This window comes from Apodemus sylvaticus, chromosome 6 (genome assembly GCF_947179515.1).
Source record: "Apodemus sylvaticus chromosome 6, mApoSyl1.1, whole genome shotgun sequence".
NCBI lineage: Eukaryota > Metazoa > Chordata > Mammalia > Rodentia > Muridae > Apodemus > Apodemus sylvaticus.
Window position 1 is genome coordinate 23,861,464 of NC_067477.1, and position 20,491 is coordinate 23,881,954.

Below are 20,491 nucleotides of genomic sequence, written 5' to 3' on the forward strand. Positions count from 1 at the left end.
GGCTGTTTAAAAGTGGGGTTCATTGCCCATCATGTGGGGGTTGGGATCTGCAGGGACACAAAGAACTGGTGTTGACTGCATTTGTTGTGGCCTTCTCTGTCAGTTGAGGAAGTCCCCACAGCAAAGAAGGCAGTAGGGGAACAGAGCTGGGGTGTGGATTTCAGCGTCCTTTGGGGCTGTCTCACTGCTGTCCTCTCCTCTTTGCACATGGCTGTCTGTACTTACACAGTAGCTTCACCATCCGTGGGACAAGGCTTCTGCCTCCCATCTACATGCTGCTCATTCTCCTACCTCAGTCTGTGAGGGACCTGCCATGTGTTCTTACTTTTGTCTTCAAACTATGGTTGAAGATTAATTTATCTTCCAGTTTTTACTGTGTCTGAGAGTGATGTCTCTGTGCTCTAGGCCACGGTTCCCTCTTGTTTCCTCTCAGGGGTTTCCATAGATCACCTTCCTGTCCTATGGTATCACAAGGCCTGTGCTTTTTTATTTCCCTTTGGGAGCTTCACTTAGAGTTTCTATAATGGTGACTCAGTTTCTCCTTCCCACCCTGTCATCTTTCCTGTGTTCTACTTGTTCCCCGTTTGCTATGGCTGATATAGGAACCTGCATGGAGGCTCTCTAGCTGATAATAAACAGGCATTTAAGGACTGGTATCAACTATCATGGCTTGCTGGAAGTTGAGTATTAAATTTGAACTCATTGCTTACCCTCTAAGTCTGTTTTTATGGTCCTTTATTGTGATGAAGTCACTCACTCTCTTGGTTATGTGGATTCCAAGCTGCACGTAATTTCACTCAGTCAGCCAACCAGCCATAACCTGTAACATCATACACTGTGTTTTCCATGTCCCTTTAACCATGTCCCCCGCTCTTGCTCCAACATAACATAGGTCTTAATCATTCCAGATGTCCCACTAGCTCCGCCCCATGAGCTGTATCTTGTCTTCACACCCCTTGACTCACCCTCACAGAGCTCCCAGCTGACCCCTGTGGTGTGCTCCCTTAGCCTACCCTCCTCATCCAGCTTCCCACTGTTAGCTACTCTAGCTTGTTCTGTACGGTGGACCCTGTCTTTGCCCCTCTGCTCTGCCACCCACACACCCTTACCCCAGCCACCCTGCAGTCCACATGCTGCTGCTGTGCAGTCAGAACAGGCAGACTCTGCTGTGCTAAACTCTCTGTGGATTTACGTCTTGATCAGAGTCCTTGTCTGCTGTGTCCTGTCAGGTGGGGCTCTGTTCCATGTTAGCCTGAAGGGGGCTCAGACTGGAGGAGCCTTTTCCACAGTGGAGGACCAACTCCGATGGCCAGGGCACTGGGAGGTGGGAGGAGGAAGTCCTCAGAAACTGGCTCTTAACTCTCTGCTCACTGTCCCCTTCCTGTCACTAGTCTCACATATGTGCTGGGCACCAAGGGATAAAGAGGGACAGTCCTGTGTGCTCTTAGAGAGCATGGAGGCGGGGACACCGGCGTGGGGGTCACACTGCTCTAAGCAACCTGGACTGTCCTGTGTGCTCTTAGAGGGCATGGAGGCGGGGACACCAGTGTGGGAGTCACACTGCTCTAGACAACCTGGACAGTCAGTCCTGTGTGCTCTTAGAGGGCATGGAGGCAGGGACACCGGCGTGGGGGTCACACTGCTCTAAGCAACCTGGACAGTCCTGTGTGCTCTTAGAGGGCATGGAGGCGGGGACACCAGTGTGGGATTCACACTGCTCTAGACAACCTGGGTGAGGGATCTGTGACGAGGAAGGCATCTAAAGATTTAGCACTGCGGAGAGCTCTGCAGACAGAAGCACAGACTGGGGCAGCACAGGCTGGGGCAGCAGGAGGAGGAGAGACTGACTCTGAGAGCTGTGTGCACTAGAACAAAATGGGCCCGGGGGCATCACGCAGTATCCTACCTTGGAGCTTCTGCAGTACACAGACAGCATTTCCAAGGATTTGATGGCTGACATTGTTTTTATGCATTGGAAATAGTGCTCATAAAGCAATTCAGGTGAGCTGTGCGTTGAATGGAGGAAAGACAGCGTCTTCTAGTCCAGATAGGCACACAGTGCTGGAGAATTAGCCCTGGGTCCAAGTCTTGCTCAGCTGGGGGCGTGGTGGGGCAGCTGTAGTTATCTTAGCCTCATTTTTTTTTTTTTTTTTGGATTTGGTTTTTTCGAGACAGGGTTTCTCTGTGTAGCCCTGGCTGTCTTGGAGCTCACTCTGTAGACCAGGCTGGCCTCGAACTCAGAAATCCATCTGCCTCTGCCTCCCAGATTGCTGGGATTAAAGGCGTGCACCACCGCCCGGCTTAGCCTCTTTCTTATTGGTCTCCAGGCCTTAGGTGGCAACCTTGGCTATGACCCAGTGACACCCTGTTGGGCAGGAAGGCTTGGTACCTGCTTCCTGTGGTGCATTCCTTTTATAGTGGAATTCTTCTCAGTGTAGATGATTCTATGCAAGCAACCTAAAGTTCCAGTTAAGGGACTGTTTACAGATGCTGTTTTTCCTCGCTCAGCGTCTCAGGGTTGTGCCCCTACCCACACTGGCTCAGTGCCATCATCAGTATCTCTTCCCTGAGTTCCACAGTGCTCCAGAATGCCTGTATCACTGTTGGACTTAGACTTGGTTAGATCCTAAGCACCTCACTTTAAGCAGACAAACCTCCCCATCCTTAGGAGAGGAAGTTGAACCTCCTGGGGCAACAGTGCTGCTGAAGATGTGTGTCACTTTAGCAAGATGATTGACAAGCTCTTTCAGGGCCTGTCTCGGTATTTGGTCCAACTTAATACATCTTCAAAATCTTTTAAAACCTTTTTCCTCCTCAGATAACATCTTTGTGCCCAACAAGAATGGATTCTACTGTCACTCCCAGACAAGCTTGGACAGAACCCAAATTGACCTCAGTGGTCGCATCCGCAACGGCAGCGTCTACAGTGCACACAGTACAACCTCCTTAAACACCCCTCAGCCCTACCTGCAGCCCTCCCCTATGTCCTCCAACCCAAGTATTACTGGCAGTGACGTCATGAGACCCGACTACATCCCGTCCCACCGGCACAGTGCTCTGATTCCCCCATCCTACCGCCCAACCCCCGACTATGAGACCGTGATGAAGCAGCTCAGCAGGGGCATGGTGCACGCGGACAGGCACAGCCGCTCGCTGAGGAACCTCAACATCGGCAGTTCGTACGCATACAGCAGGCCCGATGCCTTGGTCTACAGCCAGCCCGAGATTCGGGAGCACCCGCACCTCACCTCTCCCCAGTCAGCCCACTACCCCTTTAACTTGAACTACAGTTTCCACAGCCAGTCTCCGTATCCCTACCCTGCTGAGAGGCGGCCTGTGGTGGGTGCCGTGAGTGTGCCCGAGCTGACGAATGTGCAGCTGCAGGCCCAGGACTACCCAGCTCCAAACATTCTGAGAACGCAGGTGTACCGGCCACCCCCGCCGTATCCTTACCCAAGACCTGCCAACAGCACCCCAGACCTGTCCCGCCACCTCTACATCAGCAGCAGCAACCCGGATCTCATCACCAGGCGTGTCCATCACTCAGTACAGACCTTCCAGGAGGACAGCTTGCCCGTGGCTCACTCCCTGCAGGAGGTCAGCGAGCCCCTCACAGCAGCGCGGCATGCCCACCTACAGAAGAGGAACAGTATTGAAATCGCCGGGCTCACACATGGTTTCGAAGGCCTGAGGCTCAAGGAGAGGACTCTGTCAGCCTCAGCAGCAGACGTGGCGCCCCGGACCTTCTCAGCAGGCTCCCAGTCCAGCATCTTCTCTGACAAAATGAAGCAGGAGGGGCCCGGAGAGCAGGAGAGTGGCAGGTTCAGCCACAAGAAGTCCCTTTCTGATGCCACTATGCTGATTCACAGCAGTGAGGAGGATGAAGACTTGGAAGAGGACAGCAGCAGAGACCACACCACCTCAGCCATGTCTGAGTCCCGCCTTACAGCCACTCTCTCTCAGGAACAACAGCTAAACTACCCCTGTGCGTCAGCAACTCCAGTCACTGGCCCTCTGCATATTTTTGAGCCCAAGTCCCATGTTACAGAGTCTGAGAAGAGGGCGAAGGACATCAGCCCTGTCCACCTGGTTGTGGAAACCCATCGGCCCCGAAGAGATGGACTGCTGACCCCCTCCATGTCCGAGTCAGACCTCACGACGTCAGGGAGGTACCGAGCTAGGAGGGACTCTCTCAGGAAAAGGCCAGTGTCAGATCTCCTCTCTGGGAAGAAGAACATTGTGGAAGGACTTCCGCCACTAGGGGTAAGCTTCTGTGGGGGCAAAGGTGCCTCAGACTCGGAGGACTGGCTCCTTAATCTGTGTTTTCAACTTCTAGTCTGTCGTCTTCCCTCAGGACCAGTGGGTCTCAGGTTTTACCTTTTCTCTTTATTGTTAGTTCCTGCCCCAGCTCTGAGTTTTGCCTTATTTGGGGGCATGGTCAAGCTTGTGTGGAGACTGTGCACTGATGGGGTGGTCATGGTTTTGCTAGAGGTAAGTGGGTGCAGAGAGAGGGCCTATGGAAGGGGATGGGAGGAGTCCCTGAGCTGACTTAGCAGTGTGCTGAGGAAGAGGGGAATGGTTCAATACTCCAGCCTCGAGTGCTTCGCTAACCACCCATTAAAATACCATGCGGTGACAAGGCACCCCAGGACTGCATCTGTTCAGATTTTCCAAGTGATGCCTCCTGAGAGGCATTTGAGACTGTGTGCCTAACTCGGGGAAGTTATGTAGTTTGTCAGGGTTCCAGACTGAATCCAGCATGACCACGGTGGGCTGAGGTGACTCGGACCCAGGAAGTACGACTCTTTCAAGCGATGAGCGAGTAAGGGTGTTCAGAAGGAGGCCTTGTGGACATGGTGGCTGTCCTACTCAGTGTAATAAGTGCAGGGAAGCACTTCCTATGCATTTCAAACAAAATGCAAGAGAGCAGTGCTGTGGTCTGTAGCTGCCTTTCATTCAGAACACTGACCACGTGCAAAGACTTCATCCATGCTGTGCGCTGTTTATAATGAGCCCATTGTTAGAGCCTGTTTCCCCAGATAAAGATGCTGACTCGGAAATATTAAGTAGCGTTTCCAAGGTCATACAACTAGTGAGTGACTGACCTGGAATTTTCATCATATTTTATCTCTATAATCACCTTCCTCCACAGTATTCTGAGTCTGGGTGTATTATATGTAGAATTTTAGTGCATAGTAGTTTCCCTCTGAAACCTGGCTACTCTGTACCGAGTCTTTGTTGAGGTCGCAGCCTTTGACTAAGCTTTCGTGGATCTGTTTGTAAGTATGTCCGCTCATGGTCACCAGGCTGTAGCTCTGTCCGGCCCCTCCCTCCTTGGACCGTGCCCACCCTGCACTTATTAGGGACCAAGTCAAGGTGGTGTGTGCCTTCATTTGGCCCCTGTAACCTGCAGCCAAGGCTGTCCTCCTCCAGCTCCTGTTAGGATGGACCCAAAGACTGAGAAGCCGTCCCAGGCGGACTTCTGAACTAGCCTGAGGGCCGCCGAGAGAGAGGCAGGCCTCCTGGTCGGCCGGACTCCTGAGTGCTTCCAAAAGAAAGATCAGTGCACAAGAGAAGCTTAAGAAAGGGCACAGATTTAAGGGCATCTTAATTAGCTAGAGGGTAAATTTTTGGCTTAGGTTTTTATTTTTTCCTGAGTGTACAGAGGCCGGTGCTCAGGAGGAGGCTGGTGGACGGCACAGGCTGAGCAGTATTAGAGTGGAGACGGTGTGGGGATTTCTGCAGTCACTGAGCCTGCAAGCCGGGGCAGTGGGGCCTTCCACAACAATGCAGTGAGAACTGCCCACTGTTTCTACATGGGACACAAGGACTGCCGGTGACACCTGCGTTGAGCAGAGTCCCTCTGATTTTCCAACTTGCCAAGGGTTGAGGAGACCAAACCTCTCCAGCCCCTGTGAGCTCTTTGAGGTGACACACATGCCTTTATCCTCTGTAGCTGTTCAACAAACTTGATGACTCCTCAGGGTGAGAGAAATCTAGCCTGTTCTGAATGGAGTCAGGCAGGCTCAGGTTACACTGGGGGCTTTGACAAATTGCCTTTTTTTTGTTGTTGTTTGTTTTTTGTTTTTTGGATTTGGTTTTTTTCGAGACAGGTTTTCTCTGTATAGCCCTGGATGTCCTGGAACTCACTCTGTAGACCAGGCTGGCCTTGAACTCAGAAATCCTCCTGCCTCTGCCTCCCAAGTGCTGGGATTACAGGCGTGCGCCACCACTGCTTGGCTGCCTTTCTTAAAATACAGATTTTCTCTCTCACTATTTTTAAGACTTTTTAGTAAAGTTGTTTAATTGGAGTGCCTTTTGGCCCCTTCTTTTTGCACAGGGATTTTACCTATTCGAGGAGGTGCATGGAGGCTGTGGTCAAGAGGAACCATGTAGGCCTTCCCTGGGAACAGCCTGGGTCTGAGTGTAGGCCTTCTGTGCATTGTAGTTCATCAGTGGGCAGGCCCTTCATGGTCACACCTGGGCTAGGCTCCTCCACCTGCAGAACCACAATCCTTTATGAAAGAGGCAAACTGTTTAGCCTCTTGTTTGTAAAGGAGGTCACCTCTGAGAGTTCCAGGGACTAAAATATACCTTCAAAACATGGAAAGTGCTCAGTCAGTACTAACTTATGACCGACACTGCGCCACAAGCTTAGTTCCCCAACTTCCAAGGACTGAAGAGGTCACCCCTCTGCTGACGGGGTCACCCCTCTGCTGATGAGGTCACCCTCTGCTGACCGGGTCACCCTCTGGTGAAGAGGTCACCCCTCTGCTGATGAGGTCACCCTTCTGCTGACGAGGTCACCCCTCTGCTGAAGAGGTTACCCTCTGCTGAAGGGGTAACCCCTCTGCTGAAGCCTTTGCCCCCTTCATGGTGACATTCCACGATCATGTCACTGTGCAACACACAAGAACTCTCAAGCAAGGCAAAGTTAAGCAGTAAGTAAGTAGCAGATGAGGAGAGGACATTTTAGAATTCCCCACCCATGGGCTCCACCTCCAGGGACTAGATGGTTATCTCCAAGGCAGACTGGTTTGGGTGCTCAATCTGCATTCAGATTGGCTCTTTGATGCATCTTTTATGCAATGTGGTTCTCACCTAAGAAGCCCTGCTGATTTTGCATCGAAAACCACTGGCCTGGTAAGGGATGATCCCAGCTGGTCTTGAACCACCCTCATCTGACTTGATATAGGGTGTTTAGATTTTAGATTGAGAAACACTAGAGCCGGCTAATACTGGCCAGCAGGATCTGTGAAGTCTGGGGAATCTTGTGAGGCAGATGACTCCCTTGGGCAGTTGGGAAGTGGCTGTGACAAGTGTCAGTGAAGGCAGAACCTTTCCTCTAGGTTGTTAAACTGTACAGCGCGCCACTCTTATCTGCACTGTTGTGCCCTCCTCGCTCTCTCCCTTTCTACTTTCCTGTTTAAGTAAGGCTCAGAGGGCAAAGGCGACTTACCAGAACAATGTTAGTAAATTCCATGCTGGGTTTTAACCCGGGATTCTGTCCATTCTAAGTCTAAACCGCATTATGTGAGAAGCTTACAGGCAACATGAACTGTAAGTTAAGAAACATCCTAGGGGCTGGAAAGATGGGTCATTGGATAAGATTGCTTGCTATGCAATCAAGGAAACCTGAGTTCAAATCCCTAGCACCCATGTGATAGCTTAGTCATGGTTATGGGTGCCTGTAGCATCAGCATTGTGTGTGGGGATAGGTGGATCCCAATAGATTTCTGGATAGTCAGACTGGATTCACTGAGAAAGACCTTGTTTCAAGGAGTAAGGCGGAGAACATCAGAGGAGCTACTGGGTCCCATGTTCTCGCCTCTGCTCATATATGCAGGGGCGCACACATATTCTCCAGTTACAGTAATCATACAACATTTTCTTCCTCACCAAAATGTCTTTTTTCTCTCTGTGCTTTTGATCCTGGGTGTCAAGGCATTTTTAGGCTAATAGAGCTGAAGTAAGCTAGTTTCCTTACAAGAACCAAGAAAGCCATTACTTTGAATCCTGGGACTCTGTAACTCTGCAGAGTATCTGTGGAGACTGTTCTCAGGTTTACCTGCCACAGAGGGGAAAGTCAGGAGGCTTGAGAACTTTGGGAAACACCTGCTTTCATAGGACAGTGGTCCACTGATGTGCCCCTGCCACTCTGTCTCTCTGAGAGAGATCTCAGCTGTGTTTATTTCTTGGCTTAGAGATGTGGTCACTTTGAGAAGCCCAGGTCAGATGGTTCTTCAAGACTGTAGAATGGAAGATTCAAAAGCAATTTACATTTCTTTCTTCTGTTCATTTTTTTTTTCAGAAAGATTTATATTTTTGTTTATTTTAAAGATAGTAATGGCTGCTGGGTGGCAGTGGTGCACACACCTTTAATCCCACCACTTAGGAGGCCAAGGCAGGCAGATCACTGAGTTTGAGATCAGCCTGGGTGGTCTACACAGTAACTTTCAGGACAGGCAGGGTTACAGAAAGAAACCTGACTCAAAAAGTCCAAAAAAAGAAAAACAAAATACAGGCTGCCAGGCATGGTGATATATATGCATTTTATCCCAGCGCTCAGGAGGCAGGGACCAGTGAATTTGAGACCAGGCTGGTATGTATAGAGAGTTCCAGGCCAGCCAAGGCTACATAGTGAGACCAGTATCAAAATAAGAAAGGAAAAAGGCTATTACAATCCATTGATAGCTTGTCTGTTTTGGGTTGACTCCAGCTGAGTTTTAGTGTCATGTTTTGAGGTTGGGCAGCTGTGTAAGAATGCTGCCTGCCTACAGCCTCACCTTTCATTGCAACAGACTTTTGTAGCCAATTGGAGTCAAAGCCTTCTATCTGGAGCCTTATCAGAGCTCTGGCCTTGAAAGGAATGTCTTCTTCCTAAAGCTTGTCAGGCAGCCCTGCTAGGAGTGGGATCTCTCCTCTGGTTGATTGAGCTGGGAGAGCTCTGCCTTGGTTTCTTCGTCAGCCCATTGACATATTTTTGGAAAGGTGTTTGGGTACGTTTTCTATGTGTGCATAAATATTTTCTTACAGGGAATGAAAAAGACTCGAGCAGATGCAAAAAAAATTGGTCCCCTCAAGCTGGCAGCCCTCAATGGACTGTCCCTGTCCCGGCTGCCCCTGCCTGATGAAGGAAAAGAAGCGTCCACCAGAGCGACAAATGACGAGAGGGTGAGTGCGCTTGTGCAGTTTTGGTGACTGTTCTTTCTAAGACAGTGTCAGAGTTGCACAGGAATGTTAGGGAATGCCATTATTTGGGTCATAGCTGGAGTGAGCGTGGGGCTCCAATGCCTTAAGTAATTTAGGCTTCCATGTCATGTTTTTTGCTCTGAAAGTTCTTGATTGTTATATTTCCTCAAAGTAAGAACATGTGTATAAGGGTACATGGGAAAGAAAGCAGACATTTTATTGAAAATTCATCTTGGTTTTAAATTAAAATTAAATATACAGAATTTAAAAAATTCTTTGTGAGGTGTCGTTTTAAGTTAAGACAGGTGTTCACCTCCTATAACTGCATCTCAGGGCTTACTGCTGCTTTCAGTATTTTACAAACATTCATTATAAGTCAGAGAACATGCTCACAGATTCTGAACTGGATTATCCTAGTGTAGGAGAATTCAACTCCTTAGAGATTACAAAACTGACCACAGGGTTGGACCTCAAGCTAGCAGACTGCCTTAGGCCAGCGTTCAACTTGCAACTGAGTTCCACATTGTACGTCTTGCCAACAACATTGTGTCTTTTGTTCTAATTTTTGTGACCTGTAAAAATTTTGGTTTGGTTTCATGTATAATTTTCGTATTAAAAGCACTAGGCCAAGCCAGGCGGTGGTAGCACACGCCTGTAATCCCAGCACTTGGGAGGCAGAGGCAGACGTATTTCTGAGTTTGAGGCCAGCCTGGTCTAAAGAGTGAGTTCCAGGACATCCAGGGCTACAAAGAGAAACTCTGTCTCGAAAAAACCAAAAAAAAAAAAAAAAAAAAAAGCGTGCTAGGCCTTCAAGCAGAAATGAAGATTTTAAAAGAACAGGAAGCTGTGGTGTGTGACCCTATGCTCTCTTTTACAGTGCAAGGTTCTGGAGCAACGGTTAGAGCAAGGCATGGTCTTCACGGAATATGAGAGGATCCTTAAAAAGCGCCTGGTTGACGGCGAGTGCTCAACAGCCCGGCTCCCTGAAAATGCAGAGAGAAATCGATTCCAAGATGTGCTGCCCTATGATGACGCGAGGGTCGAGTTGGTGCCAACCAAGGAGAATAACACTGGCTACATCAATGCGTCACACATTAAGGTGAGAAGAACATCCCAGATAATCAACTGCACTGCGGTTGGGGGCTGACTTGTAGACATGGTAAGATTTACACTGGGTGTCTATTGTGAAAACATCCCGTTTTGAGTCATTCCAGACTCAAGCCAGAGCCACGCCCACTCTGTGTGGTAGCCTTTTCACCCCATTGTTGCCGGGACTCAGAGCTTTCATTTGTCTTGAATCTGAAGACTCATTTTGGGCTTTTCGTTTCACATAGGAGCTGCAGAAACGGAACCACCAGTCTCCCCCATCACATAGCTGCGTGCAGAGGTTCATGGCTTGCTTTTCCTGGCCTCCCTTTTCCCAGCACTGGCGACCAAAACCAGGTCTCTGTGCTTGGCAGACCCTGGAGTGCCGAGCTGCACCCCAGCCCTGTGCCCTGGGACTTGGGAGGATGCTCACACAAGCTTTAGCTTACGAGGATGTTCCCTGTCCTTCTTCCTCCTGATCCGTCTGTAAAAGCACTCCACAGAACAGTGTGATGCTAGTGCTGGGCTGTGTTACCGTTGCTCCGTGCGAGGCAGCAGCCCGGAGCACTCAGCTCATTCCTGCTACTGAGAGTCTCCATTGTAGGAAGGAAGGAGAACTCTTACAGGGAGGGGCACCTTGTTCTTCCCCAGTTTTCTTCAGTCATACTTGGTAGCAACTTGACCTCCAAGGATTTCTGAGGACTTGGCAACTATGTATGCCGCTGCTTACTAGTTATCTATTGCTCTACCTACCTACCTACCTACCTACCTATCTTGGTTTTGGTTTTAGTATTTTTTTTTGTTTTTTTGTTTTTTTGTTTTTTTTGTTTTTTTGTTTTTTTTTGGTTTTTTTTGGATTTGGTTTTTTCGAGACAGGGTTTCTCTGTATAGCCCTGGCTGTCCTGGAACTCACTCTGTAGACCAGGCTGGCCTCGAATTCAGAAATCCGCCTGCCTCTACCTCCCAGAGTGCTGGGATTACAGGCGTGTGCCACCACCACCCGGCCAGTTTTAGTATTTTTGAGACAGGCTCTTGCTACATCTTCTTGGCTGGCCTGGAACTCTTTATATAGACAGGTGTGGCCTCAAAACAGTAGAGATCAGCCTGTCTCTACACCCCAGGTGCTGAGGTTAAAGGCATGCTTAATGGTTTTGAGGAATTAATGCACACACTGCCTTGCTTTTTATATGGCTATTATGTATTTAGAAACCAACCATGTCTTCAGATTAACTCATCTACTCTCTTATGGGTAAAATGGAATGGCATTGATTTTTTTTTTTTTTTTTGTGATGGTATTTCAGAAGTTCAGCTACCACTTGAGTCATGGAAAGAATATGAGATTTTAGAACTGGGCAGATTTGGTCAACTCCTAGATCTAGCAGTGATTCTGGGACCCCTATTTATTCAACCAACTGTATGATAACTTGTGCCCACTATACGCTGCTGCTGAAAGGGAGCCCAGTGAGAGGGCCCAGAGTCGGTGCTGGGGGCTGGCAGCCTTAGAGGGAGAATGTGTGGAACCCGGCTTGGCACAGGCCTTAATGGACACTCAGAAAGAAATGGGCGTTGGCAGTTACTGGCAGAGCACAGTTTAATCCAAGGTTTCTTGCCTGACAATCCAGCAGCTCCTTATTATGTTAGCATGGGGGGCATTCAATTGTGCCCCCCCATACCCCTCTCCAAGTGGGAACTTGGACTTCTGGAAGGTGATCTTGACTCAGTTCAAGATGGAGACCATTCTAAATTGAAGACACCACTTTTGTCATAGACGTCAAGGCGTTAGCTTAGGGTTTAACTTACTTGCTAATACTTTCCAAGCATATTTAGTATTTCACCATGGCAAATTGTGTTTGTGATTTAGGGTAGTGATATTGGTGTCACCATCACAACAAGAGTGGCTATTTACCTAGGACTTGTTATGTGCCGGATACCATCTACACTGAGTCTATCCTCACAGCCTCGTGGGCTGGGCTGTTACTGTATTTTGTAGATAAAAACTAAAATCGAGAGGTGAGCAGATGGCTCCGAGCCACACAGATGTCGTATGAACTGAAGGTACATACATTTATAAAGACGTCAGCAGCCACTCTGCGGAAACCATCGGTTTTCAGTGTGCCCACGAAGACATAGACAGCTGTCCGCACACAGTCCATGTACACATGCACACTAAGCTTTTAACCTTTTCTGATTTTAGGTCTCTGTCAGCGGAATAGAATGGGATTACATTGCCACACAGGGACCATTACACAATACCTGCCAGGACTTCTGGCAGATGGTGTGGGAACAGGGAGTCGCAATTATAGCAATGGTGACAGCAGAGGAGGTGAGTGCCTGTTCCCCTCACTTCATTTTTCCAAGTCTCCAAAGAGCTGCCAAGTTAATCTCTAGTGAAGACAGCAGGCGAGAGCGTGGCCTGATAGAGGCTGTGTGAAGAACTTCCCGGGCTGGGGCTTGAGCTGCTGCTGAGCTATGCTTGTCTTTAACAGGAGGGAGGCCGGGAGAAGAGCTTTAGGTATTGGCCACGGCTTGGTTCCAGGCACAACACTGTCACCTATGGAAGGTTTAAGATCACCACTCGCTTCCGCACGGACTCGGGCTGCTATGCCACTACAGGTCTGAAGATGAAGCACCTCCTCACGGGGCAGGAGAGGACAGTCTGGCATCTCCAGTACACAGACTGGCCAGAGCACGGCTGTCCCGAAGACCTCAAAGGATTTTTATGTAAGTGTCTTTGTTTATAGGCAGCTTCCTATGTGCTGGGTCTCACAAATTAGCCCTCTTTATTGTTTCGTGAAAGCTTTGGACTTGTTTTAAAATAATGAAGAGGGTTAACAGGAAATGGATTTGTAGGTGTGTGTGTGTTCGTCCATGTGCCACATCATGTGTGTGGAGGTCAGCATACACCTTGGGAAAGCACTTTCCCATTTCTTTCCACCATGTTATTCCTGGGCATTAAACTCAGGTTGTCATCTTGGCAAGTGTCCTTACCAGGGACACTTGGTGTCCTGCCAGTGCAGAAAGGCATGTTTAAGAGATGCCTGGCCTTGAACAGAACTCCACCGCTGACCGACATGTCTCCCCGGCTAGATTTGGCTGCGGCCCCCCACCCGCCTTCGGTCACCTTCGGGCTGGCCCTGGTATCTCTGTGCCCAGTGCCCTTGTCTGTGTTCTGCTCAGTGGACAGACTAAGATGGTTGCTGTTTTTATGTGCTGTCGTCCCTGAGGATTTTTGTATTTCACTGATTGTTCACAGCCTACCTTGAGGAGATCCAGTCAGTTCGACGTCATACAAACAGTACAAGTGAACCCAAAAGTCCCAACCCCCCGCTGCTGGTGCACTGCAGTGCTGGCGTGGGAAGAACTGGGGTTGTCATTCTGTCAGAGATCATGGTTGCCTGTCTGGAACACAATGAGGTGAGTTATGTTCAGCTCCATATTCCTGGTGGGACAGTGGGCACTGGGAAGGAGTCGGGCATGCGTTCTGAACACGTCCTAGGACTGTGGTGGCCACATGACGGATGATAAGGGTTGTTACAAAAGGCTCTGTCTTAGAGGTTCTCAGCTCTGACTGTCAGTAAAGACTGAGATGTCCTGTAATATAGAAGACCGTTCACGGTTGTCTTTTCTGGTGTTTTTCCACTGTGAGCTGAGTGCTTTGTTTTTCCTGTAACACCATTAACTCTCAGCATTGGTGCCAGCCAGCAGTCTGTGTGGGAAATGTTGGATTGATCCTAGCAGCACCCAGCACACTGTTTTTGTTGAATCTTAGAATCTTGTGAGATATGATTTATATGTAGCTGATTTGCAAGTCACTGTGCTGCAGCTAGGGACTGTTGGAGAAATAATCCACATGCACACTTTATTTGTAGCTAAAACAAATCAGATCTCAGCCCATCACGGAGGACAGTCTGTCTCCTCAGCAGACCTCTGTGAGGGTCGCAGCCTTCGCAGGGTTGGTTTCCCTCAGGAGCATTCTCTTCATGTGTGTCTCTCCACCAGGTGCTGGACATCCCCAGAGTGCTGGACATGCTGAGGCAGCAGAGGATGATGCTGGTGCAGACGCTTGGCCAGTATACATTTGTGTACAGAGTGCTCATTCAGTTCCTGAAGAGCTCCAGGCTCATTTAAACTCCAACACTGTTTTTTATGGGGACCCAATCATGTGAAGTGTTTACAGCTTTAAAAAAAAAGGAAGGAAGGAAAAAGGTGCAACTCCTCCTTTGTTTCCAGCAGTGCACGTGGAGATCTGAGCAGGAAGTGTGTATGAGGAGCTGAAGCAGCAGGCTAAGCAGGAGGCGGCTCTGGAGGCGGTGGCTCTGGAGGAGGTCTGTGGGACCTGGGCGGGACAAGGTGGTGGGCGTGTCCCCCCCCCCCCCCCAGCTGCACTTGCACATGGTCTGGAGATGGTGTTTTCTAGACAGTTCTGTCTTACTGAAGCTGCACCGCAGTCTGGCAATCATTAAGGCACACAGACTTCTATCTTAAACTATTTTTTGATAATGTAACTTTATGACTAAATAGGGCTTTTTCGTTTTTAGCTAGAAGCTGAACTTTTCTGCTGGACATCCACAGACTGTGTGGTTCCTGAGTAACTGTATTTAAAACCATTACCAGCTTTTGTTTAAGAACAAAAACCATGGGGGAACCAAGTGTTTTATTCATGAAATCCAAAACTAAAGAAAATCTAAAAGTGTTATTTTGAAACATAGAAAGCATTTTTATATTCAGAATGTTTTTTTTTAAAGTTATATATTTGTACCTTCTATATTTTCCAAATAAGAACTCAGTTTGTTGTGGTACCGAGTCAGTTAATGTAAAGTTGGGGATGGAGGCACATTATTTAAAAAATCTAAGAATCACATTCACTATTTTTTCAGTATTAATAAGCATAAAATGAGTTTGATTTTATTGATTGAAAATGAAGAAAGAGCAATTGCCTAGGATGGTTTCAAGCACTTTTTTTTGTTAAAAATGAGTTTAATATATGTGGCTTTATATTTAGACAACAGTGGACACTTTCAAAGAGAAGGGCTCTGAGTAGTTAGCTGACTGGGCAGGAGTAAGTGCGCAGGGTTCACGTGGAAGGCACAGTGCTCATGCGGAAGGCGTGGTTGCTACACAGACGCAGCATTACCTGTGCTCACACTGGAGCTGAGACGGAGGGGAATTCAGGGGGACTCAAGGCCTGCCACCCACCATGACTGGCTTTGTTTATTGGGGTTCTACCTTTTCCTCACAGAGAGTTCAGCTTTCCATTACCATAGAGAGTCCTGGAAAGGCTTCGCTCGCTTCCTTAGGTTGAAAGGAGGACATAGTTAACGTGAGGCTCCGTTCCCTAAACACAGCCCAAACTTGCAGGGCCACCGGAAAAGTTGTGGTGTTCCAGAGGTCCTTGAATTTAGCACCGTAATCCTGTCCTCACCCCAGGATCAGGTCGAGGTACTGGGCCTTCCGCTTCCATCCTGTTTGGGCACGTTCTCTACCGGTCAGAACCGGGTCAGGTTTGGAGTGGAAAGTGTCATTCTTGGCTCAGGCTCAGTTTTCTCTGGGAGAAGAGGACAAGCTGGCAGCCTTAACTGGGGCATGTCATGTCTGTGTCCGTGCCCCCGCACCCTGGGCTGCCACTCCACCGTGTAGACCTTCTAGAGTGTCCAGTCTAAGACTGGCTCCCAAATGATGCTGTCCTGCCATCATTCTGATGCGACTGTGCTGAGCACCACCCTCCATCGCAGTGTGTGCCAGCCCAACTAAGCCAGTGGACTCCAGGGGTGGTGCCCCAGGGTGGCATCGTGCGCTGTATTTCCCATCTCAAGCCACATGAAGGACTTTTCCTGAAGCTTTTCTTCCAATGGTACGTTGTTGAAGATGCTTTCCTATGACACTTAAACATTTGGAAATTTCCCACTGGCAAGAACATATTGTAAAGCAAGACTTTAATTAAAGAGTAATATATGGCATGCTTGTGTTTCTGTTGCAATACTTTGATAAGTAAATTCCTTCGGGGCAAAATTATACTGTTTAAATCTGTCACCCTTCAAATGTCGCACACTTGACATCGCATCTAGGGAACATTAATTTTGAACTTAATTATAGCTAGCAAATGAGAATTTCTGAGTGAAAATAACTCTACATTATTGCATTTAGGAACAATGTAATTTTCAAGGGCCAAATCAAAATTAGGGTTTAAAGGTTTACGGTGCCCGAGTTAAGAATGCTACTGGTCTGTCTGTCATAGTTATGCAGTGCTTCATGTATCTCTAAGGATTTTAGTTCCTTGATAGTATTGATGTCACGCCAAAATTACCAAGATGTACATTTCCACAAAAATAAGTTGTCAACCAGTGTCTTTACTAGTGACCTCGGCTGTTTCTGGCGTCAGCTCTGCTCACTACTGGAGGCTTTTGCTGAATTTTTGTTTGTGGTTTTGAACCTAAGCAGCCTGATTGTAGAGTGTAGACTGGAGTGTTAAAGCTGTGATTGGTCGTCGTTTTCCTCAGGAGCTCCTACTGTGAGGCATTCAGAAAGCCATGGACTTTAATATTTAAAACTTTTTGGCAGGTAAAACAGATGTGCTTCCTTAGAAACTTCCAGAAAGAGAGCTGTCTAGCTAGGAACAGTCGGGGAGGGCAAAGTTCTACACTCTGGGCTAACAACATGGCACGGCCAAGGTCATTTCGGATAGGCAGGTAGTCTTCCCTTTGTCTTGCAATGTCGACATACAAGTAAGGCGTTTGATATATATGCATTATATATGCATATAATATATAAATTATATAAAGTATATCTTGTATGTATAATATATGTTATATAATATATACAATATATAATATATACTATATTATATATAGTTTTATAAATATATTTCTTATTAGATATTTTTGTAAATATATATAATTTATATAAATATTGTTTATTTAAATATTTATATGTAATAGATATATAATTTATATAACATATATGAGTGTGTATATATACACACATACACACACATACATATATGTGTATATATATATATACATACACAGTCTCACTGTGTAGTCTGTGATGGACTGGAACTCACTCTGTAGACCAGGCTGGCCTTGAACTCCTTGAGGTCCTCCTGCCTCTGCCTCTTGAGTGCTGGGATTAAGGCTTTCACCACCATGCCTGATTTAAATTATGCTTTTAAAGAAAACACCCTTGCGTATAAATTTAGTAAGAAGAGAATGCATGAAACAAGATAAAAAGATTATTTACTTGAAATTCATTTTTAAAAACTAAACCCCAGATGGGTCTTTTTTGAGTGACGGTTGAGAGAACTTTTTATATTTCTGCTCTAGTAACTGAAATTATGTCCAGAAAGGGGTAGTGTAAAGTCCACACTCTGCAGGTTGGCTGGGTAGAGGATTTCAGAAAACACTTGATGGGTTCTTTGGTTGTGTAAACGGCATCATCTGGGCATTTCATCAACTCTCAACCATTCTAAAGGCTCATTGCACGTAAATGAGATCATCACATTTCCTTCTGCAAACGGTGCAGAGCTTGTGTTTACTCCCTTGGGTTGCCCCCCACAGCCATGGTGGAGGGGTGGGTTGGGGGTGTGAGGCCAGCAGAGAGGGAGGTGAAAGGTAGGAAGCAGTATCCACCCAATTTTCCTGTTGTGCCCTCTGGGAACACAGCGGCTGCTCTTACTGCTGCGCCTTGGTGGTGAGACAGGAGAATGAGCTCTCTGCCCTGGCAGGTCCGGGGAGACTGAGACTCATAGTTCAAGCCAGATTGGCCGGAGGTTCATAGGAAAATTCACAGAAGTGGTTCTCTCAGCATTTTCTGCAGACACCTGAATGGTGCACAGGTTACCGTAAGCCAGATGGGGGCTTATGGACTAAGCTAAGCTGCCTGAGAGCGTGGCTGTGAGGTGAGGCCAAACGGTGAGCTGGCAAAGGATGCTATGTTCCCCAGCACCTGGCCTGCCAGCTGGACTGGGATGGGAAGGAAAGTTTACAGCACCAGCAGAGGGGCACTGCCAAGAGCAACTGCGCCACCTGGAGGCCGCCTTTAGATCACCACATGGGTATAGGTAACAGGTCTTACTGACATTTCTAAAACCATTAAGATTGGTGAAGTGTAGCCAGGCAAATCTCAGCACTTGGGAGGCAGAGGCAGGCAGATTTCTGAGTTCGAGGCCAACCTGGTCTACAGAGTGAGTTCCAGGACAGCCTGCTCTATACGGAGAAACCCTGTCTCAAACAAACAAACAAACAAACAAACAAACAAAAAGATTGGTGATGTGTACTCTCAAAGAAGCTTGAATAATCTGGAGTTCATGTACAGTTTTCAATTGACGATTAAGCTAGGGATATTAATATATCAAGAATGTGCGTGCATGCGTGCGTGTGTGTGTGTGTGTGTGTGTGTGTGTGTGTGTGTGTGTGTGTGTTGCAGGAGTCAGGGAAGGAACCAGGATTCAGTGGAGCAGAGGTCATGGAAGGAGTGCTGCTTACCAGCTTGTGCTCCATGGTTGGCTCAGCCTTTTTTCCTCATACAACTCACCTGCCCAGGGGTGGCACCACCCACAGTGTGACGGTCCCACCCACATTAATCATTAATCAAGAAAATGTCCCACAAGCCAATCGTGATGGCTTTTTCTCAGCTGTAGTTCTCTCTTCCTAAATGACTAGCTCAGATCAGGTTGACGTAACCACCAGCCAGCGCAAGTGTCAGCGCAACACAGAGACACAGCGCTATTTAGCCATAGCCTTTCATGCCTACCGCCAAGGTTTCTCATATCTGTATCAGTGTCTTAGTGAATGTGGGAAGTTGCTGAGTGGGGAGGTGGAGCGACCTGTGCGTCAGCACTTAGATCTTAGTGGTGGCGTGGGGTAACGAGCAGCTGTTTGATTGGATTTAAGGCCATACAATAGGAGGTAAGTCATGCCTGGTACTGTAAACCTAGCCAACTACCCTACCCATGGCTACTGAGGCCATAGAATCTGGACAGCCTACTCATGCCACCTTCCTAAACTTGTGTATAGCCCTGGCTATCCTGGAACTCAAGTCTGTGGACCAGGCTGGCCTCAAACTCAGAAATCCACCTGCCTCTGCCTCCCAGAGTGCTGGGATTACATGCGTGTGCTACCACTGCACGGCCTACATATTCATTCTTAAGTCCACAGGTAAGTATAGACCTCACCACTCATTAAACAACTGCATATTGCAGGAATTTCTATTACAGAAAGACACAATGTCAAAATGCAGAGAACTACTAATCACGTGCCACCTGGCCGTAGTTGATGTCACACAATTCCTCCACCAAATCCCAAAGCTTAGGGAGGGTGAGGAGATAGGACCCAGAGGACCAGGACGTCTGCTGTGAGATTATGTTGTCTAATCCAGTAGCAAAGTTGAAATCATGAACTCTCAATAGACGGCTGCTCAAACAAGACCTGACCAATGAGAACACCAGCTGACCTCTCAAGGTAGATGGGAGAAATCCTGTGTCTAGATGAAGAGCTATAGGCAGTTTATGACTAAGAGGATAGCTGACCTTCCTCAGGGACAATGGCTTCCTAATTCCTTATCTAAAACCAAGTGGTCAACCAGAAAAACATTGATCAACACTAAATGAATTCTGCAAGTTGTGTTTTTTATATACTTATTCATGTATGTGTGTATGTGTGTGTAAAAAGGGTGGGGTATGTGAGGGGCTTTGAGGCTTGGAGGGGGAGAAATTATATATATATGAATAAAAAACATATAAAATGTGTGTATATAAATTATAAATATTTTGGTAAAGTTTGAATATCAATGATTCACTACTACAGCAATTTGCTTGAAAAAAGTTAGTCTTAATAACAAGATTAAAAATGTAAGAAAAGAGCGGGGTGGTGGTGGCTCACGCCTGTAATCCCAGCACTCTGGGAGGCAGAGGCAGGCGGATTTCTGAGTTCGAGGCCAGCCTGGTCTACAGAGTGAGTTCCAGGACAGCCAGGGCTACACAGAGAAACCCTGTCTCGAAAAAAAAAGAAAAACAAAAGTAACCAAAAAAAATTTATATATATATATATATATAAAAGAAACCTTAAACCCATATGAATTAAACAATATTTTACTACATTCTCCTTTTAAAACTGGGAATTTGCGCCATGAAAAGGAGCTTTCCTGCATCTGTTCCTTAACCATTTGCCTCTAAATTTTACCCTAGCCTCCTTAGGATATGAATGAATTAGCTGTTAGG

General features: G+C 47.4%; 1 protein-coding gene across 2 annotated transcripts in view; it reads left to right on the forward strand.

The window, feature by feature from the left end:
- Ptpn21 (protein tyrosine phosphatase non-receptor type 21) overlaps positions 1–16,235 on the forward strand; it is a 63,369-nt gene extending 47,134 nt beyond the window's left edge. For both annotated transcript variants that reach the window (XM_052185283.1, XM_052185284.1), the window contains exons 13-19: positions 2,819–4,263; positions 9,037–9,174; positions 10,070–10,291; positions 12,473–12,601; positions 12,765–12,999; positions 13,532–13,692; positions 14,278–16,235. In XM_052185283.1, the coding sequence (XP_052041243.1) occupies positions 2,819–4,263; positions 9,037–9,174; positions 10,070–10,291; positions 12,473–12,601; positions 12,765–12,999; positions 13,532–13,692; positions 14,278–14,406 (2,459 nt within the window). In that variant the 3' untranslated portion in view covers positions 14,407–16,235. The remainder of the gene's footprint in view (positions 1–2,818; positions 4,264–9,036; positions 9,175–10,069; positions 10,292–12,472; positions 12,602–12,764; positions 13,000–13,531; positions 13,693–14,277) is intronic.
- Positions 16,236–20,491: the final 4,256 nt, after the last annotated feature.